The sequence below is a fragment of the Sarcophilus harrisii genome, chromosome 1 (genome assembly GCF_902635505.1).
Source record: "Sarcophilus harrisii chromosome 1, mSarHar1.11, whole genome shotgun sequence".
In the NCBI taxonomy this organism is placed as follows: Eukaryota; Metazoa; Chordata; class Mammalia; order Dasyuromorphia; family Dasyuridae; genus Sarcophilus; species Sarcophilus harrisii.
This window is the reverse complement of record NC_045426.1, coordinates 327,801,071-327,821,164: the sequence shown is the minus strand read 5'-3', so window position 1 is coordinate 327,821,164 and position 20,094 is coordinate 327,801,071. Positions and strand designations below refer to the sequence as shown.

Here is a 20,094-nt window from a genome sequence, read left to right as displayed (position 1 = left end):
TTTAATGACTTTCTTGGAATTCAGATCCATGACATTGTGCTCCTGTTCTCACACATGATGCCCATTAGAACCTGAAAGGAACAGGAATAGTTCCCACATGTTTCATGAAGCAAACATTTGAAATCTGATTATTCCATTCCTTCCAGGTTCCAAGAATAATAATTGATATAGAAATCTCTGCAGGCCACTGATGGAAAGGAAAAGTTCTTTGTAAGAGACCATGTTGGTAAAAACAATATATTTCACAAAGTATCTTATGCTATTAACAGGCTGTTTGACCTTGGATAATTCATAATCTCTCTGAGCCAATTTTCTCAAAGATGCAAAGGGGAAGAGAGGAGACGATCTCTAAGTTACTTTTCCACACTCAAATTTTATGAGTCTTCATCAGATACAAGGATAAAAAGGCTGCCCTAATTAGTCGTATATACAAAGCAAATATTTTTCTTTTGTCCTTCCTTCCCTCTCACTCCCCACCCCGGCCCAAAAAAAAAAAAAAAAAAATCAAAGGCATGATGGCAAGCAAAGAACCCCCATCTATTTCTGGAATATCCTGCATCTATGCATCATTGTGATATAACAGTCACTCTGAAGTCTTGAAATCTATGTCAGTGGCACACACTGAACCTCTGGCATGCTTTGAGAGGATCAGACTTCCTTACCACAGAGAGGGTCAGCACCAATAGGCTAGCCATATGGTGGTACATTCTTTGGCTATGGCAATGCCATGAAACTAAGGAAAACACCAAAGGACTGTAGCTTGCTTTTATAGAGACAGTAGAAAGTGAAGTATCAAGTGCAAATATCAGACCTCACTTTTGTGGTAGATTTAGGGGAAATAATAACAATAATAGCACCACCACCACCACCACTAATAATAGTTATCATTTGTATAGTGTATTAAAGTTTATTAAGCACTTTGTTTTTGAGTCAAATTTTAAAAATTTAATGAACAAAAAAACCATTTTTCTCTTCTTCCCATCATTCTTCCTATTTGAGAGGAAAAAAATTGCAAAAAATAGCCATAGTTAAGCAAATCAAATTTTAACTTAACTTTAGCCATGTTCATTTTATATATATATATATATATATATATATAGTGTGTGTGTATACATATTTATACATGTGTATGCATATACAAATACATACATATGTATATATGCACATGTACATGTCAGCCTACACCATGATTCTATCATCTCTCTTTAAAGAGATGGGTAGCATGTTCATCATCAGTTGCTCTGTAGTAAAACACTTCATATTAATTGTCTCATTTGACCGTAACAATAACCTCATCGAGTACATGCTATTATTATCATCCCCATTTTAGAGATAAAGAAACTGAGATAAAGTACTTAAATGGCTTGCCCAGGGTCACACAGCTAGTAAGTGCTGTAAGTGTGTTTTGAATTCAGTTCTTCCTGATTCAGGGTCCAGTATTCTATACAATGGACAATCTTATTGCTTCAAGAATCACAAAGGATAGACAGAAATCTGTGTTGCTAGATGTCATGCTCCCTTAAAAGAGATTAAAAAGGGACCTCAAAAGTCAACTAGGAAAGCACCCTGATTTTACAGATGAGGAAAATGAGGTTCAGGTAAGTTCACTGATCTTTACAAGTTTACATAGATAGCAAACTATAGAGACAAGGATGTAAAATCAGGTCTTCAAATTCATTAGAATAAACTAAAAAGATGATGGAATTTCTATCACAGCATCTTGTTCAGATCTGGCATTGCTACTTATTATCTGTGTAACGCTGGATGTTACCAGTTTCCTCATCTCTTTGGGGCAGAGCTCTCACATCTTTTAAAATGAAAGGTTTAAACTAAATGATTTCTAATATTTCTTTCAACCATAATTTCTATTATTCAATATTGTTCATTTGTATATTCAAGTCTCCATCCCCCAGGCTCTTTTTGAATCTGAATCTGGTAAATAAATAAAAAGAAATGTCAATAGGAAACATCTCTTTTATCAGAAACATAATTAGACTGACTCCTAGGACAAGTAGCCTGAAATGTTCCCATGGATAAAGTTTGTAATTGATGATATAAATTAATTCAAGAAGTGATTGACAAATTAGGAAGACAATATAGTGGTTCTGGAGTACAGATTGGAAGACCATTTACTACTTTTGTGATCTTGGGCAAGTCCTATTTCATTTTCTATAAAATGAGAAGGTTGAATTAGAAGACTTCCAAAGTCCTTTGCAGATTTATGAACCTAAGAACTCAAAATCAATTGAATAGAACACTCCTTTGAACACGTTACATTCTGTTTCCTTGAAGTTTCAGTGCTCTTGGAGCCACTTCAAGAGCTTTTAAGTTAGGCTGCATGTAAGTAAATGAGATTGTGTTCTTAAGTGTCAGAGAGCCAATCCAACTTCATGGAATCCCACTTTCTCTTCTAGTTACTGATAAAAACATATACATTAAGGCAAGCTGGACAACTGAGATGAGTTTACCCATTCCTCAAATCCTTCTGTCCCTGTGCAGCCACAGTTTATTACAAACAAGAACAGAGCTGCCATAAATGGTGGATTTCTTACTCCTGCTCCATAGAAGACATTTCTGGATCATTTGAAAGGCAGTTAGCTCTGGGTATAAGGGAAAAGAGGCAAAAGTAAGCATTTTTACCCCACAGTGACCACTTGATAGGCATAGTATATTTCAAGAATTTGTCATCTTTTTAAATACCAAACTATCATTTACACAGTATTTATTGATACACAGCCTAAGAGTTTGATAAAGACAATGGTTCTATGAGCATCCATTTTGTTTTTGAATAATAATTAACCTTGATTTGGGAAATTCAAAAATGCAAGTGGAGTGTAAATACTTTAAGGACTGCAATGTTGTGGGAAAAGCCTCAGAAGACCTGGTTGGTAGCCAGGTGGGATTTGGTAGAGAAAACCTGAATCTCTGTAAACAATCTGAAAGCCAAACTACTTCCTGAGGCAAGCAGGGAGAAACCCTGATAGGATTACAAATGAACCCTTTTGATTTTGTTTAGGCTTTTTTGTCTAAGGTCTCTAGAAACTCCATTTTTACTGTATCCAATCAGAAAAACAAGTTATGATGTCAAATCTCCGAGGATATTTTTCCCCTATAAAAGATTTGCTCGTACTGTAGATCCTTCCTAAACTTTTCTGTACATTTAGCCTGTTGCTAAAGTCAATGGCATACTCCCACCTCATGGCAATCTGCCCTTTAATGGCATCTTCTTCAATGGCAATCATCTTCTAACAATTAAAGGTTAATTGTAAATTCCCCTTGTTAATTGCTAAAAAACACTTATCATATGTAAATATGGCTTACTCTTAGCAGTTTAATAAAATCTTTGCCCCTTGATTTGAAGTATGTCTAAGCCTACAAATTCTTTTCAAATGATTTGTGATACCAGCTCATAATTCCGATATTTCTTTTGGGGTATAACCCCCATGCTTCATCATTTTGGTGGTCTGGCATGAGAAGAGTCTCACTGTACCCTAACCACACAACAATGCCATGTTTGAAGACCGGATGGGATATTTGCTCTCTCCAGGCTTCAGGCTTCTTATTTATAAAATGAGGAAAGAATTTCTACCTTTCTCTCCTCTGATGACAATTCCATAGCTGAATGAATGGAAATAAATATGACTGGAAGATTTTACTTTTACCTCAGACATAAAAAAACTCTTCCTTCTATGTAGGATTTCACTAAGGTAGCCTTATTATATTTAGCAAGAATGTTTACAGTCAACCCTCAATTATGTGGAAATGGATCACTTGACATGGCCACTGAATTCCAAACATAGTTTATGGCAACTTGCCTGCAGTGAGTCAACTGAAGTGGGCTCAATGAGTTTATTTTCTTTGCTATTACCATAAACAAAATATTATTTAGGAAGGTTAATCTGGGGAGGAGGTAAAGCATTATGGTAGAATAATACAAATCAAATAATTTTTTAAAAGTAGTTTTCCCCCAATATCTAGTTGTTGTTGATTTTTTTCTTTGCTAATGGAGTACGGATCACAAGAAGAAAGACCATGTACTTAGCACAGTGCCTAGAATATAGTACATGCTTGATAAATGTTGATTGATTGAATTCAACCTCTAACAAAATTTAGTTTCACCTGTCAAGATATGGCCTATTTTGGCACTTGTGCATTCTATATTTATAGAGTAATTATTCAGCGCTCTACTTATATGTCAATATATCATGGGCTTGTCACTCATAGAATGACATAAATCACTTAAGAGTTCTTTACAAAGCACGCAGAACAGTCTCTACAGAAGGCAGATAATTAAAAAAAAAATTTCTGATTTTTCTTCTACATAAAACAAATATTTTTGAACTTACTTTTTTGGAGAGAGTGGGGGATTTTCCAAAGGGTTTTTTTCCCTCCCTCCATGTTTTTTGTTTACATAGTTAGAGAAAATTCAACACTTTATCTTCTGTGCCACATGACTTCAGAATTTACTCATATTATTTGATTGAGAATGTATTTCAATGTGTTAGGCCACTGTGCTTAATAATTAAATTTATAGTGAAAGCAAAAGAGGTGAGATTAGTCATGGATTGCCAGTTAGATAGTTATGGTCTGTGAACTCAGTCATGTTGACTCAGTGGTGGCCAAGGAGAAGTTTTTGACTTAGAAAAATTCCTCCGAACCTTCTCGTACAAATATAGGAATGAAAGGAAGGAGTGGTACAGTTTTCACATTTCCTGACAAAAATATTTGGTTGCTATGAGGTGGAAGAAGTTAAGATAAAGAGGAACTAAGTACTAGAATCAAAATTAGAATTTCCAATATCTGGCCACACAACTCACAGGTTCTATTCAACAACAACTTGTGCTTCCTCTTTGCATGTCTACAATTGGACAAATGTATTTTTAATGTTTTAAAGACAACTTCAATATTAATAGAAGCAAGAATCAAATTGGGCAGATGCTTCAGATTTGAAGCCCTGAACTACTTGCTATGTCACAGAGAGAAAATATGGTACTTGTAGTCAGAACAATAATCCCTCTATTACTAGAGAAGAGACATAAGGCCAGTGGTAATAGGACCTTCCAGTGCAGAATGGAATGGGGAGGGGAGAGATTATGAGGGGAGGAGTTTTTAAAATAATGTCCAAACAAAAATTGTTATTCTACCTGGAAAAATGAACAACAATTGAAGACTATATTCTATTTGGAAGGAATAGATTAATTTAACAATCTAACATTATTCAAAAATATTATTGTTAAATAGTCCCTCTTTCTTACAAAATAGATTATCACACAGTCACTGGGATTCTGAACTAGAAACACAGGGGCATATTTCTTTAATGGTCTGCCTCCAATATCTATTGCTAAATTTAGGTACAAATAAATCTCAGAGAGCAGGAAATGAGTTCAATTATTCTTGAATGAGGATGATGGCCCGAGGTGAAGCTTATTGGTTATTTGATGGCTTTCTTCCTTCCCACAGTGTCACAGTACTACATAATTATTGTACATTTCAGCTAAAAGGTTCATTAAAATGTAAATGGATTCTACCTGGGGTACAATTGATATCAAATAAAGTCACATCAGCCTAACTGATTGACAGGGGGAAGGAAAGATCATAGAAAACTAGGAGGTGAATTTTTCATGAGAAAAAATACTATTTCTTCTGTTTCAAGCCAAAATGAAGACAATAGTAATGCCACAAATTAATGTAGGCTCTGAGGGCTGTACACAGTGTGTGTATGAGTACATATAATCATGAATGAGGAAGTAGTAGTTAACAACTTTTAAAGTTTGGGAACTTTAAAGTTCCTAAAGCACTTTGTACATTAACTTCTTACCTCCCTTCCATTAACTCCTTTGCTCCTCACAACAACCTAGGAAGTTTGTGATACTATTATCCCCATTTTATAGAAATTGAAGCAGAAGTTAAATAACTCACCTGGAGATACACAACTAATAAGTACCTAAGGCAGGATTTAAATTCAAATCTTCCTGATTTAAATCCAACACTTTATCCTCTGTGTCATGTCAGATTAGTCAATGGATGAATTCAGAATATATTGAAATGAGTACAATGGCTGGGCTTGTTGGTTAAATTCATAGTGAAAGTAAAAGTTTTGGAGTGGGATGGATGCATAGTTCCCAAAGAGCAGCAATATTTATCAATATGATTATTACAAATAGTTCTCATCTGCTCATTCTATTAACTCCCAGAGGGTATATACTTATTGATGCTTTTCAGTGACTCACTTAAGATTACTGCTTATCTCAGAAAAGAAAAAACAATTGATGCTTTTCAGTGACTCCTTAAGATTATTGCTTATCTTAGAAAAAAAAATACTGCTTATCTAAAGAAAAGAGATAGATATGATTTCATGGATATGGAGAATTTCCAAATGAGGAAACTCCTTCTCACTATCTTCTCTGCAATTTATAGTCTTAAAGTCATTAAGAGCAGTGAGAGGTTGATTGATTAACCCAGGGTTACATAGTCAAACAGGAGTTGAACCCCAATTTTCCTGGACTCTAAGGGCAATTCCCTATCTACTCCACCACTCTTCTCTTTCATATATATATATATATATATATATATATTATAAATTTAGATTTTCTATTAATTCATTTTGGCCTTTCGGTTCCAAAGCATCACTAAGGTTTTGCTATATTGATGGATATATTGGGTGTATGTACTACAGTACCTTAGAGCAGAGGTGTTAAACACGTTGCCGCAGGTGGCCCAGCACGCCTGAGTGCAGCCAAACCAGATTAGAATGTAATTGGGAAATATTTAACAAAATAAATAAAGATACAATAAAGCATAATAACAATCCATTTTAAAACTTAAGTCAGTAATCGGCCAGCAGTGAGTCCTTAAGTATGGATTAGTGGCCCTCACTTGTATCTGCGTTTGATACAGCTGACAGAGAGCACAAATTCCAGGAAACAGAAACCAAGATGTATGTGCTTAATCATGTACCTAAATGCTGTGCATGCTCAAGAAATGTTAACCAACCATAATAATATTTGTCAAGAGTTGGGACAGAAGGCAAACAGAGTTCAATTAGATTAAAGAAGACTGCATTTGCAGGGGATTAGGTGGATTTTGTTTTTAAAGGGCAGCACTATTCTCTGGGTGCAGATATAAACATCAAACATGCAGCTCTTCCCATTCATTCCTAAAAAGTAAGCAAAGGCAACGCCAAGCAGCAGAATCTTACTTAGTTCTTTCGGATGCTTCCCTCAGCTCTTCATCCAGTCTGCACGAGCAAAAATGAAGGGTGTTTCAAAGAAAAAGAAAAAAAACGCAAGCAGAGCATGAGAAAAAAATCTAGCAAAGCAAAGCAAAATATTAGTGTGGTCTACATATATATAAAAAGACTTTTCAAACATTCACTGAAGGTTATGCCTGGGATAAACAGCTTCAATTAAATATGGTATCATTTCTGCCCATTCAATTGCTAAGTAATTTTATTTTGCAAATTTCTTAATCTGAAAGTAGATTTAAAAAAAAAAGTAACAGGGGATTGAAACATGCATATTGTGTAAAGCTAAAAAGGAGCATTCACTTGTTCTATCTGGCACTCAGAATGTTAGCTGGCAGCCTGGGTCAGTTCAAGGATGTGTCTCGTTTAGTAGGTTTCAGCTGCAAAGAAGGTGGACCTCAACAGCTTTGAAAGGGAGATGGGAAATAACACATAACAGAACATAGAGATAGCTTCCTTTCAGTGGCAGCTTGTTGAGGTCACCTACAAGTGAAAGAGTGGTTTGTACAGACACATGGAGAGGAAACAGCATTAACAGCAAAAGAAAGCATTTTACCTCACACTTCTCTTATAAGATTTCTCTTCATCGTACCTTACAAGATAAAAAACGAATGCAATGAGGATAACAAGCACACAGATGAAAAAGATGGCAGGTACAAATATATCTTCAAAGAGTAGGTTATCTTGTCAAAATGTGGGGAAATATCTAAATTTGCTTATTAATTTTTTGGGGAACAGGATTACCTGGACCTATCATTTCCTGGGGATGTTTTCAGTTCAAAAGCTGCTGTATCACCTTTGGACTCTCCACTGAAACAAACAGCTTATTTGCACCTTAGAATTCCAAAGAGATTATTGAGGCGTTATGTGATTTGCCCAGGATCCCATCACCAGCATGTGTCAGGGGTAGGACTTGAACCCAAGTCTTCCAATCTAGTAAACATTTATTAATTGCCTACTATGTGCCAAAGACTGTGCAAAGATCCAGGAATACAATTTTAAAAAAAATCCTTCTCCTATTTATTATGCCATGCAGTTTTTTGTCATATTGTCTTCTAGAAAACTGGAGAGAAATTGTAAATTTAAGAATTATCAAAATGTTCTTAATTATAAGCTCTCCTTAAAATTAAGCAACTTTCTGCCTCATTCAAGTCTAATTTGAGAAGCTATGAGACTTAAAGTCTCTTCGGGTTCAATATTTGTTTAAGAAGTTATATATAATGTTATCTCAGTTTTAGGGAAGAGCTGTGTCCCCACATAATCTGAAAACTGAACAACAGATAAAATGACATAAAAGTTTTGTGAAAATGGGAGGGGAGGGAAATTTTGAAGAGGTTACAAGAAGAGGTGTGGGTAACAGGAAAGACCCCTTGTAAACAGGGATGGAAATTCCTATCAAAAGGTGGCTTAACTCCTTCTCAGTGATGAATGCTTAGAGGTGAATTTAGGATACCACATAATAGTAGTTTCCCAAAACTTTTCCTAGCACTTTTAGAGACTAATGTTTATTTAACTAGAAGAAAAAATTATGGACTGTCTCTCAAATATGATCTCACTGTGTCATTAGCAGAAGAGCATCTTATTCCAGCATCACATTTTATTCTATGTATATTTTTTGCTTTTTTTTGTAGGTATATTTCTTTTAAGCAAGAGATCATGGAATTTTGTTTTCTTTTCCAATTTCTAATGCTCTTTCATTTTATTGGATTGTTTAATTCATTAACATTAAAGCATACATAACCCATAACCATTTCCATCATTTGTGGCTCTAGGTTTTTTTTTTTTTTAATTATCATGTTTAATCTTTGTGCTTTGTGTTATTTTTTTATTACTAGAAAAAGGTTTTATCCTTTTCTAGTCAAATTTTCTCCTGGTTCTCCTTATAACTAATAGAACAAATTTCCAAAGCAAATGGACAGCCCTAAGGGCAAAATGATGAAAATTATGATCTTGGCTTTATTATTAGCTTATATCATCTAAGTTAGTTGACCAAAGAGAAATTTGTCAATACTACCAAAAATCCAATAAAGGTAATAGTATATTGCTTCTGTGGCTAAATTTGACTAAACAAATCAATCTTGTGGCTTGTTGTTCTAATTAGACATTTCCATGAAAGTCTATGAAAGGAGTTATTAACCTGGGTCCAATAACTTTAAAAGAAAAAAACAACTTGATAACTATTCTTCAGTTTAATTGGTTTCCTTTGCAATTCTATGTATTTTATTTATTTTAAAGTGTTATTTTGAGAAGGAGAATAATGTCCAAGAAGACAAAGATAAACTAAAAAGGGTGATTCTGGACAACACAATGGACCTTTGGGTAGGCTGATTTAGGTTTTTAGATTAGAAAGGAAAATAATGTATATTCATTAAGTTTTTTTTTTTCCTTTTCAACTCCATTCTAATTCACAAACCAAGTAAGCAGACAGACAGGAAATTAAATATATATATATATTACATACACAAAGATGTAAGTTTGCAATGATGGCCCAAATATGGGTAGGTCTACCTCATGGTGTCTATGACTTTAAATCTCACTTTAAAGTCTCTTGTCCCAGGCACCACAAGCTTAGACATTCTTTCACTTTCTTTTTTGCAGTTGCAACTGTGACCATCCTTTACCATGTTTTACTCTTTGCTGCCTGCTGCTATTGTACTTTCTGAACTGCCCTGAAGGGGCAGGGGGAAATTTTTACCAATTATACAATCTGCTATTTAGCAAATATTACATAATGATTCTTTCATCCAAAGAGGAGTCAGAAAATGAAATGGGATTTTAGGAAAAAAAAAAAAAAAGAGGAGAATTCTTCATAATTACTAAGGATTGAGGGGCAGTGCTGATCAGTTATATTCTTTCAGATAGTAAACACAAGAAAGCTAAGCTAATATATTAGTATTATTATATCTGCAGGGAAGAAAACGTTTAATTGACATTTAAATTTATGCTTTCTCCAAAACTAGTTGATTAAGTTAGTAATGAGTTTCATTGATAGTGTAAATATTTAACATAATATCATATGAAAAAGATTTTAAAGGAAAAATAATAATTAACAATAGAGCATGAAGAATAATATAGGGATAACAGGAGCTTTAATGCATATATATTTGTCCAAAAGATCCTTTTCTCTATTATTCCCAAAGAGAATGTGTTTTTTGTATTTCTTAATCCTCTTTCATAACGCCCATCATCTCTTAACACATTTTTAAAAAAGTATTCAGGACTTACTTGATGATACTTTCTGGGATATGGACACATTCCATTGGGATCAGCTCACTGAGCTCTGATAAGGTGCTGACGTATTGTATTTTGCTGCTGAATTTTGAACTGTAAAAAAAAAAAAAGAGAGAAGGAGAAAGAACGAGAGAGGGAAGGAGGGTTATGAGTCACTTACTCTCCAAAAACCCAATCTTGAAAAGTATGTTGAATTCTTTTTGAGATGACCAAATATCACATGGATAAGAAAATGTATGTTAATCATGCCTACATTCACTAACATTACCTGCTTTACTAGCCTATTCAATATGAAAATGTTACAATTATTTTCCATATTTGAGTATTTAAATGATGCAGACAGAGTACCAGGCCTGAAGTCTGGAAGCTTCATCTTCCTGAATTCAAATCTGGCCTCAGATTCTACTTGTATGACCCTAGACAAGTCTTTTCCCTGTTTGCCTCATTTCCTCATCTGTAAAATAAATTGGAGAAGGAACTGACAAGCCATTCCAGTATCTTTGCCAAAAAAAAAACCCCAAATGGGTCACAAAAAATCCAACATGACAAAAAAATGTCTGAACCGCAAATTTTCCAAAACAAATACACCGAAAATATATTATCTCATTTCAATCATAAATTCAGAAAATTATGAAAATAAAATGAAAATTTAAAAAGAGAGAGAAATAAAACTATACCTTTTGAGTTTGTGATCTTGGACTACTTTTAAAAATCTGAATGCTAAGAGATAACATTAGATATGGTCTCAAAGTGAAGCTTTTATGATTGCATTTCTTTCTAATGATCAATTAATTTTGTAGAAATTAGAAACTGGGAGGATAGATTATAGTAGACATGCTTTGCCTTAAAATCACTCTTCCTCATTTTAAAAAATTACTAGTGAATTTATATTTATATTTAAATTTTATTTATATCTATATTTAAAATGATGGTGCATGTCCTAGTGTGCATTTGTGTATGACCTCTGATAAATCACTTTATTTCTCTGGGTTTCAGATAACTCATCTGTTAAATGAGGGGAGCCCAAAAACTCTTTCTCTTTCTCTGACTTTGGGGGAACACTAAGCTCTCCCCTAAGAGACCCGCCCCAAGGAATCAAGATAAAATGGCTTCATTCTTTTATCAGGGTGGGACTAGTTGAGTCCAGGATCACTCCTACTTAGCCAGAGCTGGAGATCAAGATTTCTATAGAAAGATATGTGTAATATTCTCTTCTTATTTTCTGCCTTCACAGCATCCAAATGACCATGTTGGATGAACGGAAGTTCAAATGAATAGTATAGTAATTAGAATTAAATTACACATATCTTTCTATAACTAAAAATGAATTCTTTAGTTTTCCTTTCAAGTGGCATAAGGATCCAAAGTAGCTTTTTGGTTTCATATCCCAGACGGCCAGAGAATTGGGGACCTACTATATATATATCATATTGCCTGTTACAGTGTCCTAGGAAGGGTGGATTTGTTTTCCTTGTCCTCAATTGCTTTGTATTTTATTTTCTATGAACCAGGATGATTTAAAAAGCTAGATTTTATAGATATTTATATACTTTAGAATAAAGGAATATGGTAGCATACAAGCTCAGTATTTCAACTAAGCTATAAAATAGACACTGCATAGAGCAAAGTCCATTAGTATCCTCCTTTGCAGAATCTAGCAGAGCTGTATTTGTCAGTGGTTCAGTGGAATATTATCTAGCAGTATCCCCTGAAGATTAGGAAACCAATAGCAAAAAATCAAACAATGACATCACTGAAAGACATTAGTGATCCTGAAATGATAGAAGCTTGAGTTATCTCTGCATGTCTGATCCTGGACACATATGTTGTCCATATGTTATAATCCTTCCATGTGTTTACATCTATGTGTTGTGTATTTGTAGAAAAGTGTTTTCTAGACTTATTAGGGAAATATTTTGCAGCTATTTTTCTCACTAAGTCATTTTATTAAATGCCTGTTTTAAACTCTGTTCTCTAGCAGATTGAAAATTAGACACATAGATGGGGGCTCATTACTTTAAGAGTACAAACCTAGAGAATCACTTGAACCCGAATTAGTACTATATTTTGGGAACTGACCCTGTGAACTGGAATGTCCCAGACACCACAGCATCAACACTTGATAGTTATCAAAGCACTTAGTTATATGTAATAATCTCAGTAATAAATAAAACATCTAAAAAGAAATTTTTATGTAGATCATAATCTGCCATGAGACTTTGGGTTTCATTTTCTTGTATATGTATTCATGAAATACATACTGAAGTTATTTAGTTTTGACATTGGCTAACTAGCTGAAATGGGATTTGGCTAAAAGAATCAGTTTCATTCAGTTTTCAAACATGAGTACTATCACCACAATTCTTTAGCAAGTGTCAGGCATGAATGGAACCACATTGGGTCTTATACTTTCTTCAAATAGGTTTATTCCAAATTTTTATGAATTTTAGAATTTGAATTCTAGAATTATAAAATTGGAATTGAAATGATAGCTCAAAAATAATCTACTCAACTGTGTAATTTTGTAGATTAAAAAAAAATCTTAGAGATTAAGGAAATTACCCAAAGTCTTACCACTCACCATTTATGGGGCCCCAGCCCTTGTCCCCAGAATTTCCTCTCCCCAAAAGACAGATTGGGGGAGATGATGAGTCAGAGTCTAGGATCTACTCAAACCTGCTTATCTACCTAAGAATGTGGAACATTAAAACCTCTTATCGGTAGCTCCTTATTTGTCTTTTTATAAAAGCTACATGCAGACTTCTTACCTGTCTCTTTTCTTGAATAACAATACTTTGCTACAAGACACCCTGGCTCCTCCCTTATCTTGCTCTATTCACATAGGATGCTGGCTGACTGACTCATTAAATTTCAATATATAAAGCTGTCCCAAACTTTTTCTAATTACCAGATACTCCCAGAATTTGGTTCATTAAACTTTCATATTAATAAAGTCTTTTGTGACCATAAGAAAATCTCTTTGAATTCTTTCAAACCCACTAAGAACCATGACTCTCGGATAGGACATTTCACTCTGACAACCAAGCCTCATTTCCTTGATCTGACAATTAATCTAAGAAAGACCTATTTAGCACTATATTTTTTTAAGACTTCTTGGATATTCTTTAGCCTGAGGTAGCTATAACAGATTCTCTTCACAATAAAAAGAAAAGCAAGTTTTGGATAGAGTGGTTCCCCTTCCACTCCAACTGCTAGAGTACATTTGAGGGCAGGTGGATTTAGAAAAGAAAAGCAGATTTGGAATTTAATTTTGAGGAAGGGTTGAGTGATCACTTTCTAAGTTGTCTCTCTCTTTGAAAAGGAAATTAAGTGAGAATAAGGAAAATATTCTCTATTTTTCTGAGGATATGAAGTCTCATATGGGTTGAATTTGTTCATTCTGTCACTTGGCTTTATTTTATTTGTTTTTAATTTGGAAGGGGTCAAGGTAGAAATCAGCTCTCTCTAGTAACTTTTTGGGGTTATACAGAGATTTCTTTGGTTCCTACTAGCTAAGTGGCATAATTGATAGAGTGCTAGGCCTAAAATGAGGAAGATTCATCTAGCTGAGTTCAGTTCTGACCTCATGCTTACTATCTGTGTAGTTAATCCTTTAACCCTTAATTAACCCTGTTTACTTCAGTTTCTCATCTGTAAAAAGAGCCAGAGAAAAACATGGCAAACTACTCAGTATCTTTGCCAAGAAAATGCCAAATGGCATCAGGTAGAGTCACAAATGAAAACAACTCAACAACTCTGTTTCATTCTCCCTCCCTCTTCTAATTCTCACCAGACTCTATAAAGTGTGGTTTGTTGAGGCAGAGAATGCCCTGGGAGTGAGGAGTGGAAAGTTTATATGATAGATTTTTTTTCTCTTCACAAAAGGCCTCAAAGATGATATCTCCACTTTATCTCTGTTGCTGTTTCTGGGATTTACAGCAGTGGACTTTTGGAGAGGTGAGTGGTGAGAGGAACTGAAAGCTTTGAAGGATTCCTGCAGAGAAATCTTGATAAGTGTCCAGGGTTCTGAACTTTGGACAAGGATACAAAAGAATCAGGCAATCATAGGCCCATATATTTAGAGCTAAGAGAGACTTTAGAAATCATTTAGTGCTACCCAGTCATTTTACAGAATAGCAAATAAGTCAAGACAAGTTAGTTAACCAAAGTTACATAGTTATTAAGGTGTGGTCAGACCCCAATCCTCTTGCCACAAAATCTAATATTCTTTTCATCATACTACATGTAAAATCAAAAGAGAAAACTCAAGAAATCAGATTTCAGTTACCAATTTATTTTCAAACATCAGTCCTATATGCCCTCTTCTCTCCTCTAACACTGCCACCAGTTTAGGCTCTTATGGATGGGAACTTTAAACTAGCTTGTGTACTAAACCAGCTTATTCTCAGGAATTGCAAAAATGAGCCCATCCTATTCCTATTATTAATCATAATCAGATCAGTTCTCTCAAATTGTCCTGTTAGCATAGAATGATGTGAAACTGGAGCTCATCTGGCTTTCCATAGTTAGTACTTCAAACTGGGAAACTGTCTTAATTAGCACATCTTCAGATAACTAAACCCCTCTCTGGTTCCTTGGTTCCCTGAGACTTTAAAAGCCATTTCTCCCCAAAAGATGCTTAATATCTGACTCTGCCTTGCTTAGTCATGATTTATTAAGTCTGTGAGCTATTTCATGTAATAAATGCAAATCTCTGTTTCTTCTGATGGATGTCTGTGTCATGCTTGTTCCAAGTTGCTAATCACTACACTCTCCCAAATCTCCATTTCATATTGTCACTTCACATGGTGCCTTTATTTTTACTTCATTATCATCTCATGTCTACACTGTTTCAATAACCTTTTGGTTGGCTTCCTTGCTTCAAGTCTCTATTGCAATCCAGCCTATACTGAGCTGTCAGAGAGCATCTGAAAGTGCAGATCTGATCATGTCTCCCTGATGGAATATAGCTCCTAGGGGAGACAACATTAATTTTAAGGTCCCCTGACCTTAGGGTGCTTGTGTCCTAACAATCTGTCAGTGACTCTAAATATTCTGGCTTTGGAATCTGTGATCCTGAGATTGTCCTGGCAAACTGTGTGTCAATGATTATAAATGTCCTCTGGCCTAGAAATAATATTTCTTCCCTTAGATTTTAGGGAAGATATATTAGTGATCCTGAGGCCCTCTGACCTTAGAGCACTATTGTTCTCTGTCATGATTTTAAAGTCTTCTGGCTTTAGGATAGTCCTAGGTCTGCTGGTAAGTGATAATTAAATTCCTGAGACCACTCCTCAGTTCTGCCTCTAGGCTATAAAAGTAGCATATCAAAGACATGAAGAACTGCATAAAGGTGTCTCCTTTCTCCAAGTTCCTTACTAAAATCTTTGGACTTTAGTCTAATTCAATTGGCATTACAATTATTATAAACTTTGTTCCTTGACTTGGTTATAGATTCAAGCTTGCAAATTCTTTTGAGACACCTTACAACACCGGTCTGTGATCCCCAACCTTTTGGGGTCCCCTTACCAACTTCAACATCCCTCCTCTTCACTAAACTCCAGTGGCTCCTGATTGTTTTTAAGATCAAAAATAAAATCTATTTGACTTCTAAAATCCTTCATAATTGGGTTCCTTCTGACTTTTCCATTCTTCTTACAGTTAATTTTCCTTCATATTCTCTATAATCCAGTAACTTTGAGCTCTCTGATGTTCTTGAACAAGCCTCCACCTCCCAATTCTATTCCTTGAATTGGAATATTCCAATATTCCAATTCCACATGCATGGAATTCTCTCCTTTCTCATATCTCCTTTTGGCCTTTAAATCTCTAAAATTCCATCTTCTGCAAGAAGTTTTTATTTATTCTCTTTAGCATAAGTACCTTCCCTTTGAGATTATTTCCAAATTATCCTGCATACATCCATCTTTACATAGTTGTTTATATGTGCCTCTCCCATTAGGCTGTGAGCTAGTTTTGCTTTTCTTTATATCACCAATACTTAAACACAATGATTATCACATAGCAGACCCTTAAATGCTTATTGACCAGATGTGAACTAGAAGAGGGATTTGAAAACAACTGCACTGATGATCCTGGTTTGCTTTTGAGAGCCACAGTAGTTTGTTCTTTGGTAGCCAAGAGAACATGTGAGAATAAGAAATATGTTTTAGAATCAGTTTCCTGATATTTGGAGTTATATTGACATATTCCACTAAGAACTAGCTGAACAAAAAGGAAACTCTGGGATGTCTCATATATGTATGATTGATCAGCGTTTCCTGTTTTACTAGTCTGCTTTTCATTTTCTTTATTGAGAATCTCTAATGCCTTCAATGGAGCAGCTAGGTAGGACAGTGGAAACAGTACTGGGCCTGAAGTCAGAAAGATTCATCCTCCTGAGTTTATATATGACTTCAGACACTAGCTGTATGACCCTGAACAAGTCACTTAACTCTGTCTCAGTTACTCTTCGGTATAATGAGTTCATCTGTACAAACCACTTTAGTATCTTTGTCAAGAAAGCCCCAAATAGTATCACAAAGAATTGAACACAAATGAAACATGAACAACAGCAAAAATGCTCTTCAAACTGATTTGAGTTATTACTTGATAAGTAAAGATAGCTTTCAAAAAAAGCCATGAATGCTCACCATTTATATTTCAAGATATATTTTATTGGTCTCAAATAATTGTGTCAAGTTATTAAATAAACATCAGTTAATAAATATTATTACCACTATTTATTTTTGTACAGAGTGAGATTTTAACGAGCTCATTAGAGCAGATTAATTGCTCCATTTTTAACCATAAAGTTATGGATTTTTTTCAGAACAAATATATAGAAGAAGGAAAACATAATCAAAAATATTTAAATAGGTATAGAAGAGATAACTATAACTTTCAAAAGTTATTTCTCAGATTATTTTCTGGACATTAACTTATGATATAGGATCATGAAGATGGAAAGGGCTTTTAAAAGATTACCTAATTTGAGTCCTGATTTCAAACAAGGGTATATACCAGGCATGTTTGTCAAGCCTATTTTTTTTTAAGAACTCCATAAAATGGGATTTCCTGTCTCTCAATCAAATTTTCCTATTTCTTAGTTAAGCTTTTTAAAAATATATTTCTCCTTTTGTGAGTTGGATTGTTTATTTCGAAACCTGAGGGTTCTATAAAATACTCATTTATTAGAAACTTAATCTTAAATTACTTTATGGTCATAAATATTTTGGTCCTTTTTAATAGTTTCTTTTATAATTTCAGTAAATCAAAATTTCCTTCATCTTCAGGTTTTTACTTTTTCTTTATCATCCATGATTCTCTGTTCTCTGAAATATAGTAATTTTATTTTGCTGATTATTTTAAACTTTAAATGTGAAGAAAGACCTAATGTTAGGGGTATGCTGGAGTCAGCTCCTTTTAGCTCCAGAGAGCTGATTATCAAATTTTACTGTGAACTTTATACTTCAAAAGTTAGAAATGCTACAAATCAGGGCTTGGTTCCCTGTTTTATTGGTCATCTAGACTTAAGAAAGTAATAAAATGTTGTTAATGCAGATTAAACTTAAAATTTTGTTGTGTGTGTGTATATATGTGTGTGTGTGTGTGTGTGTGTGTGTGTGTGTGTATTTTTTTTTCCCCTTGATAGTTGTTAAATATTTTTCAGGACATCTTGGATTCACTGACCATTTGTTGATTCAATTAGCCTATTCTATGGCCTGATTTAAGGATTAGTTAGTATTAGATGCTATTAGATACAGATCCGAAAAATGGAGGAAATAATTACTCTTATATTATTCTCAGGTCTGTAGGATTTATTTATGACTAGGCCAAAAGATCTTTCCAGAAAAGGTTTTTTGAAATATATGCATGTATATGTATAATATATATGTACATGTATATATACACATTATACAATACACCCATATACATATACACATATGCATATATTTATGTGTGTGTATATATGTGGGGGGGTGAGTATGTGTATATGCACATTTATATATTTCTAGACCTGTTTTTTAAGGTTTTACTAGGAATGCATTCTAGGGCTGAATAAAGAGGAATAAAAAATGTTCTACCTTATAAAAGGCCGTGTCACTGCAAGAATTGTTCTAATGAACCAAGATGGGTGAACGATGATAAATGATTTCAAATTCTTCCTTAACCTATTTTGAAAGAAGGAAAAAAAAAAAAAAAAACATCACTTCTCTCCCTTTATCTTTTTTTTTTTCCTTTAAAGGAAAAAGTCATTGCATTCCATAGAAAATATCACGTAATCTAGGAAAGATTTTAAGCCAATTAGAATCACAAGGAAAGTGTGCAAATGGGAGGACATTCAATAAAGGAGTTAAGAGCAGAGATATAGTAGCAGGGATTCAAACAAGAAATAAATATTCTTGCATACCTTCTGTCAATCATCTGATAACATTTTTTCATCCATCCTAGTCCAGGCATCTTTCTTCTTGGAGTTGCTCCATTCAAGTAGACGATCATATAATCTTCAGCTACCATTAGCTCCAAAGTACTTATTACATATCTAATCATTAGAAGAAAGTCTTTTAAAAGAAATTTATAGAAAACTTTCCATCATACTTATACCAATTACCATTTTAGTTGAGCATAAATATAGGACATGTTTACAACTAGCCTGATTATCCAGTATATTATTTAATGGCCTTTTAACATACAACCTTAACAGCTTCAGAACAACAAAAATTATATATAGTTACTTTACTAATGTCATCTAGCAGAAAATAAACATTAATTATAAATCATTATTATACTTTTTTGAGAGTAATCACCCTGATTAGATTTGGGCATAAGCGTGAGTTTCAAAAATATGCATAATTAAAATAATGAGAGGACCCCAAGATAGAATTAGTGTAATATAAGAGAAATCCAGATTTATTGTGAGTGACTTAGGAAGTTACTTCAGGAAGAAAAACTATACTTAAGCCAAAAAATTTTTTCTTGTAGGTATTCCTTATTCTGGCAAAAAAATATCAAAGGTTTTTAATCCATTCTGCACAGAAAGTTTTCCTAAAATTTTCCAGCTCTATGAGTAGTTCACCTTGACAGATTCCTTTAATGTTTTATCAACCCTTTAAAGTATCCCCAAAATAGTTCATCAAATTCAAGGCATCCCATCTGTCATTACATGTTCACAGACATTCATTCAAAGCACTTTGTTCCAGTGTCCACAAGCATCACTCACAGGAAAAGATTTTCCATGACATAGTGGTAATCAGCCCGACTGCTGTCTGGCAGAAAACAGGCAGCAAACACAATGATGGCATTTAGACCGTCCCCATAGTATCCTGGGGGACAAACAAAAAGACATTTGTAACTGAGGGGGAAAAAACCCTTAACAAGATAATATTTTATAGACTCTACTGGGCTTTTTAAAGTTTGCAAATTACTTTACAGATGCCATTTCATGTGACTCCTATAATAACCTCAGAAGACAGGGAACATCCCAATTTTACAGATTAAGAAACCAAGAATCAATGAGGCTATGACTTATCTGTGGTCAAATGGATTCAACTTTTGCCTTTCATACCACTAGCAAATTACTTAGTGTCTCTGAGTCTCAAGTGACTATGATGCACTTA

General features: G+C 34.2%; 1 protein-coding gene across 15 annotated transcripts in view; it reads right to left on the bottom strand.

Moving 5' to 3' along the window:
- PRUNE2 (prune homolog 2 with BCH domain) overlaps positions 1-20,094 on the bottom strand; it is a 295,576-nt gene that overhangs the window by 6,899 nt on the left and 268,583 nt on the right. For 5 of the 15 annotated variants that reach the window (XM_031945513.1, XM_031945525.1, XM_031945512.1 and 2 more), the window contains 7 exons: positions 19,698-19,800; positions 18,888-19,019; positions 18,562-18,648; positions 10,469-10,567; positions 7,800-7,835; positions 7,199-7,237; positions 2,553-2,600 (listed from right to left, as the gene is read on the bottom strand). In XM_031945513.1, the coding sequence (XP_031801373.1) occupies positions 2,553-2,600; positions 7,199-7,237; positions 7,800-7,835; positions 10,469-10,567; positions 18,562-18,648; positions 18,888-19,019; positions 19,698-19,800 (544 nt within the window). Of the gene's footprint in view, positions 1-2,552; positions 2,601-6,679; positions 6,727-7,198; positions 7,238-7,799; positions 7,836-10,468; positions 10,568-18,561; positions 18,649-18,887; positions 19,020-19,697; positions 19,801-20,094 lie in introns of all 15 variants that reach the window. The other 10 variants (XM_031945515.1, XM_031945517.1, XM_031945514.1 and 7 more) reach the window with 9 other exon arrangements.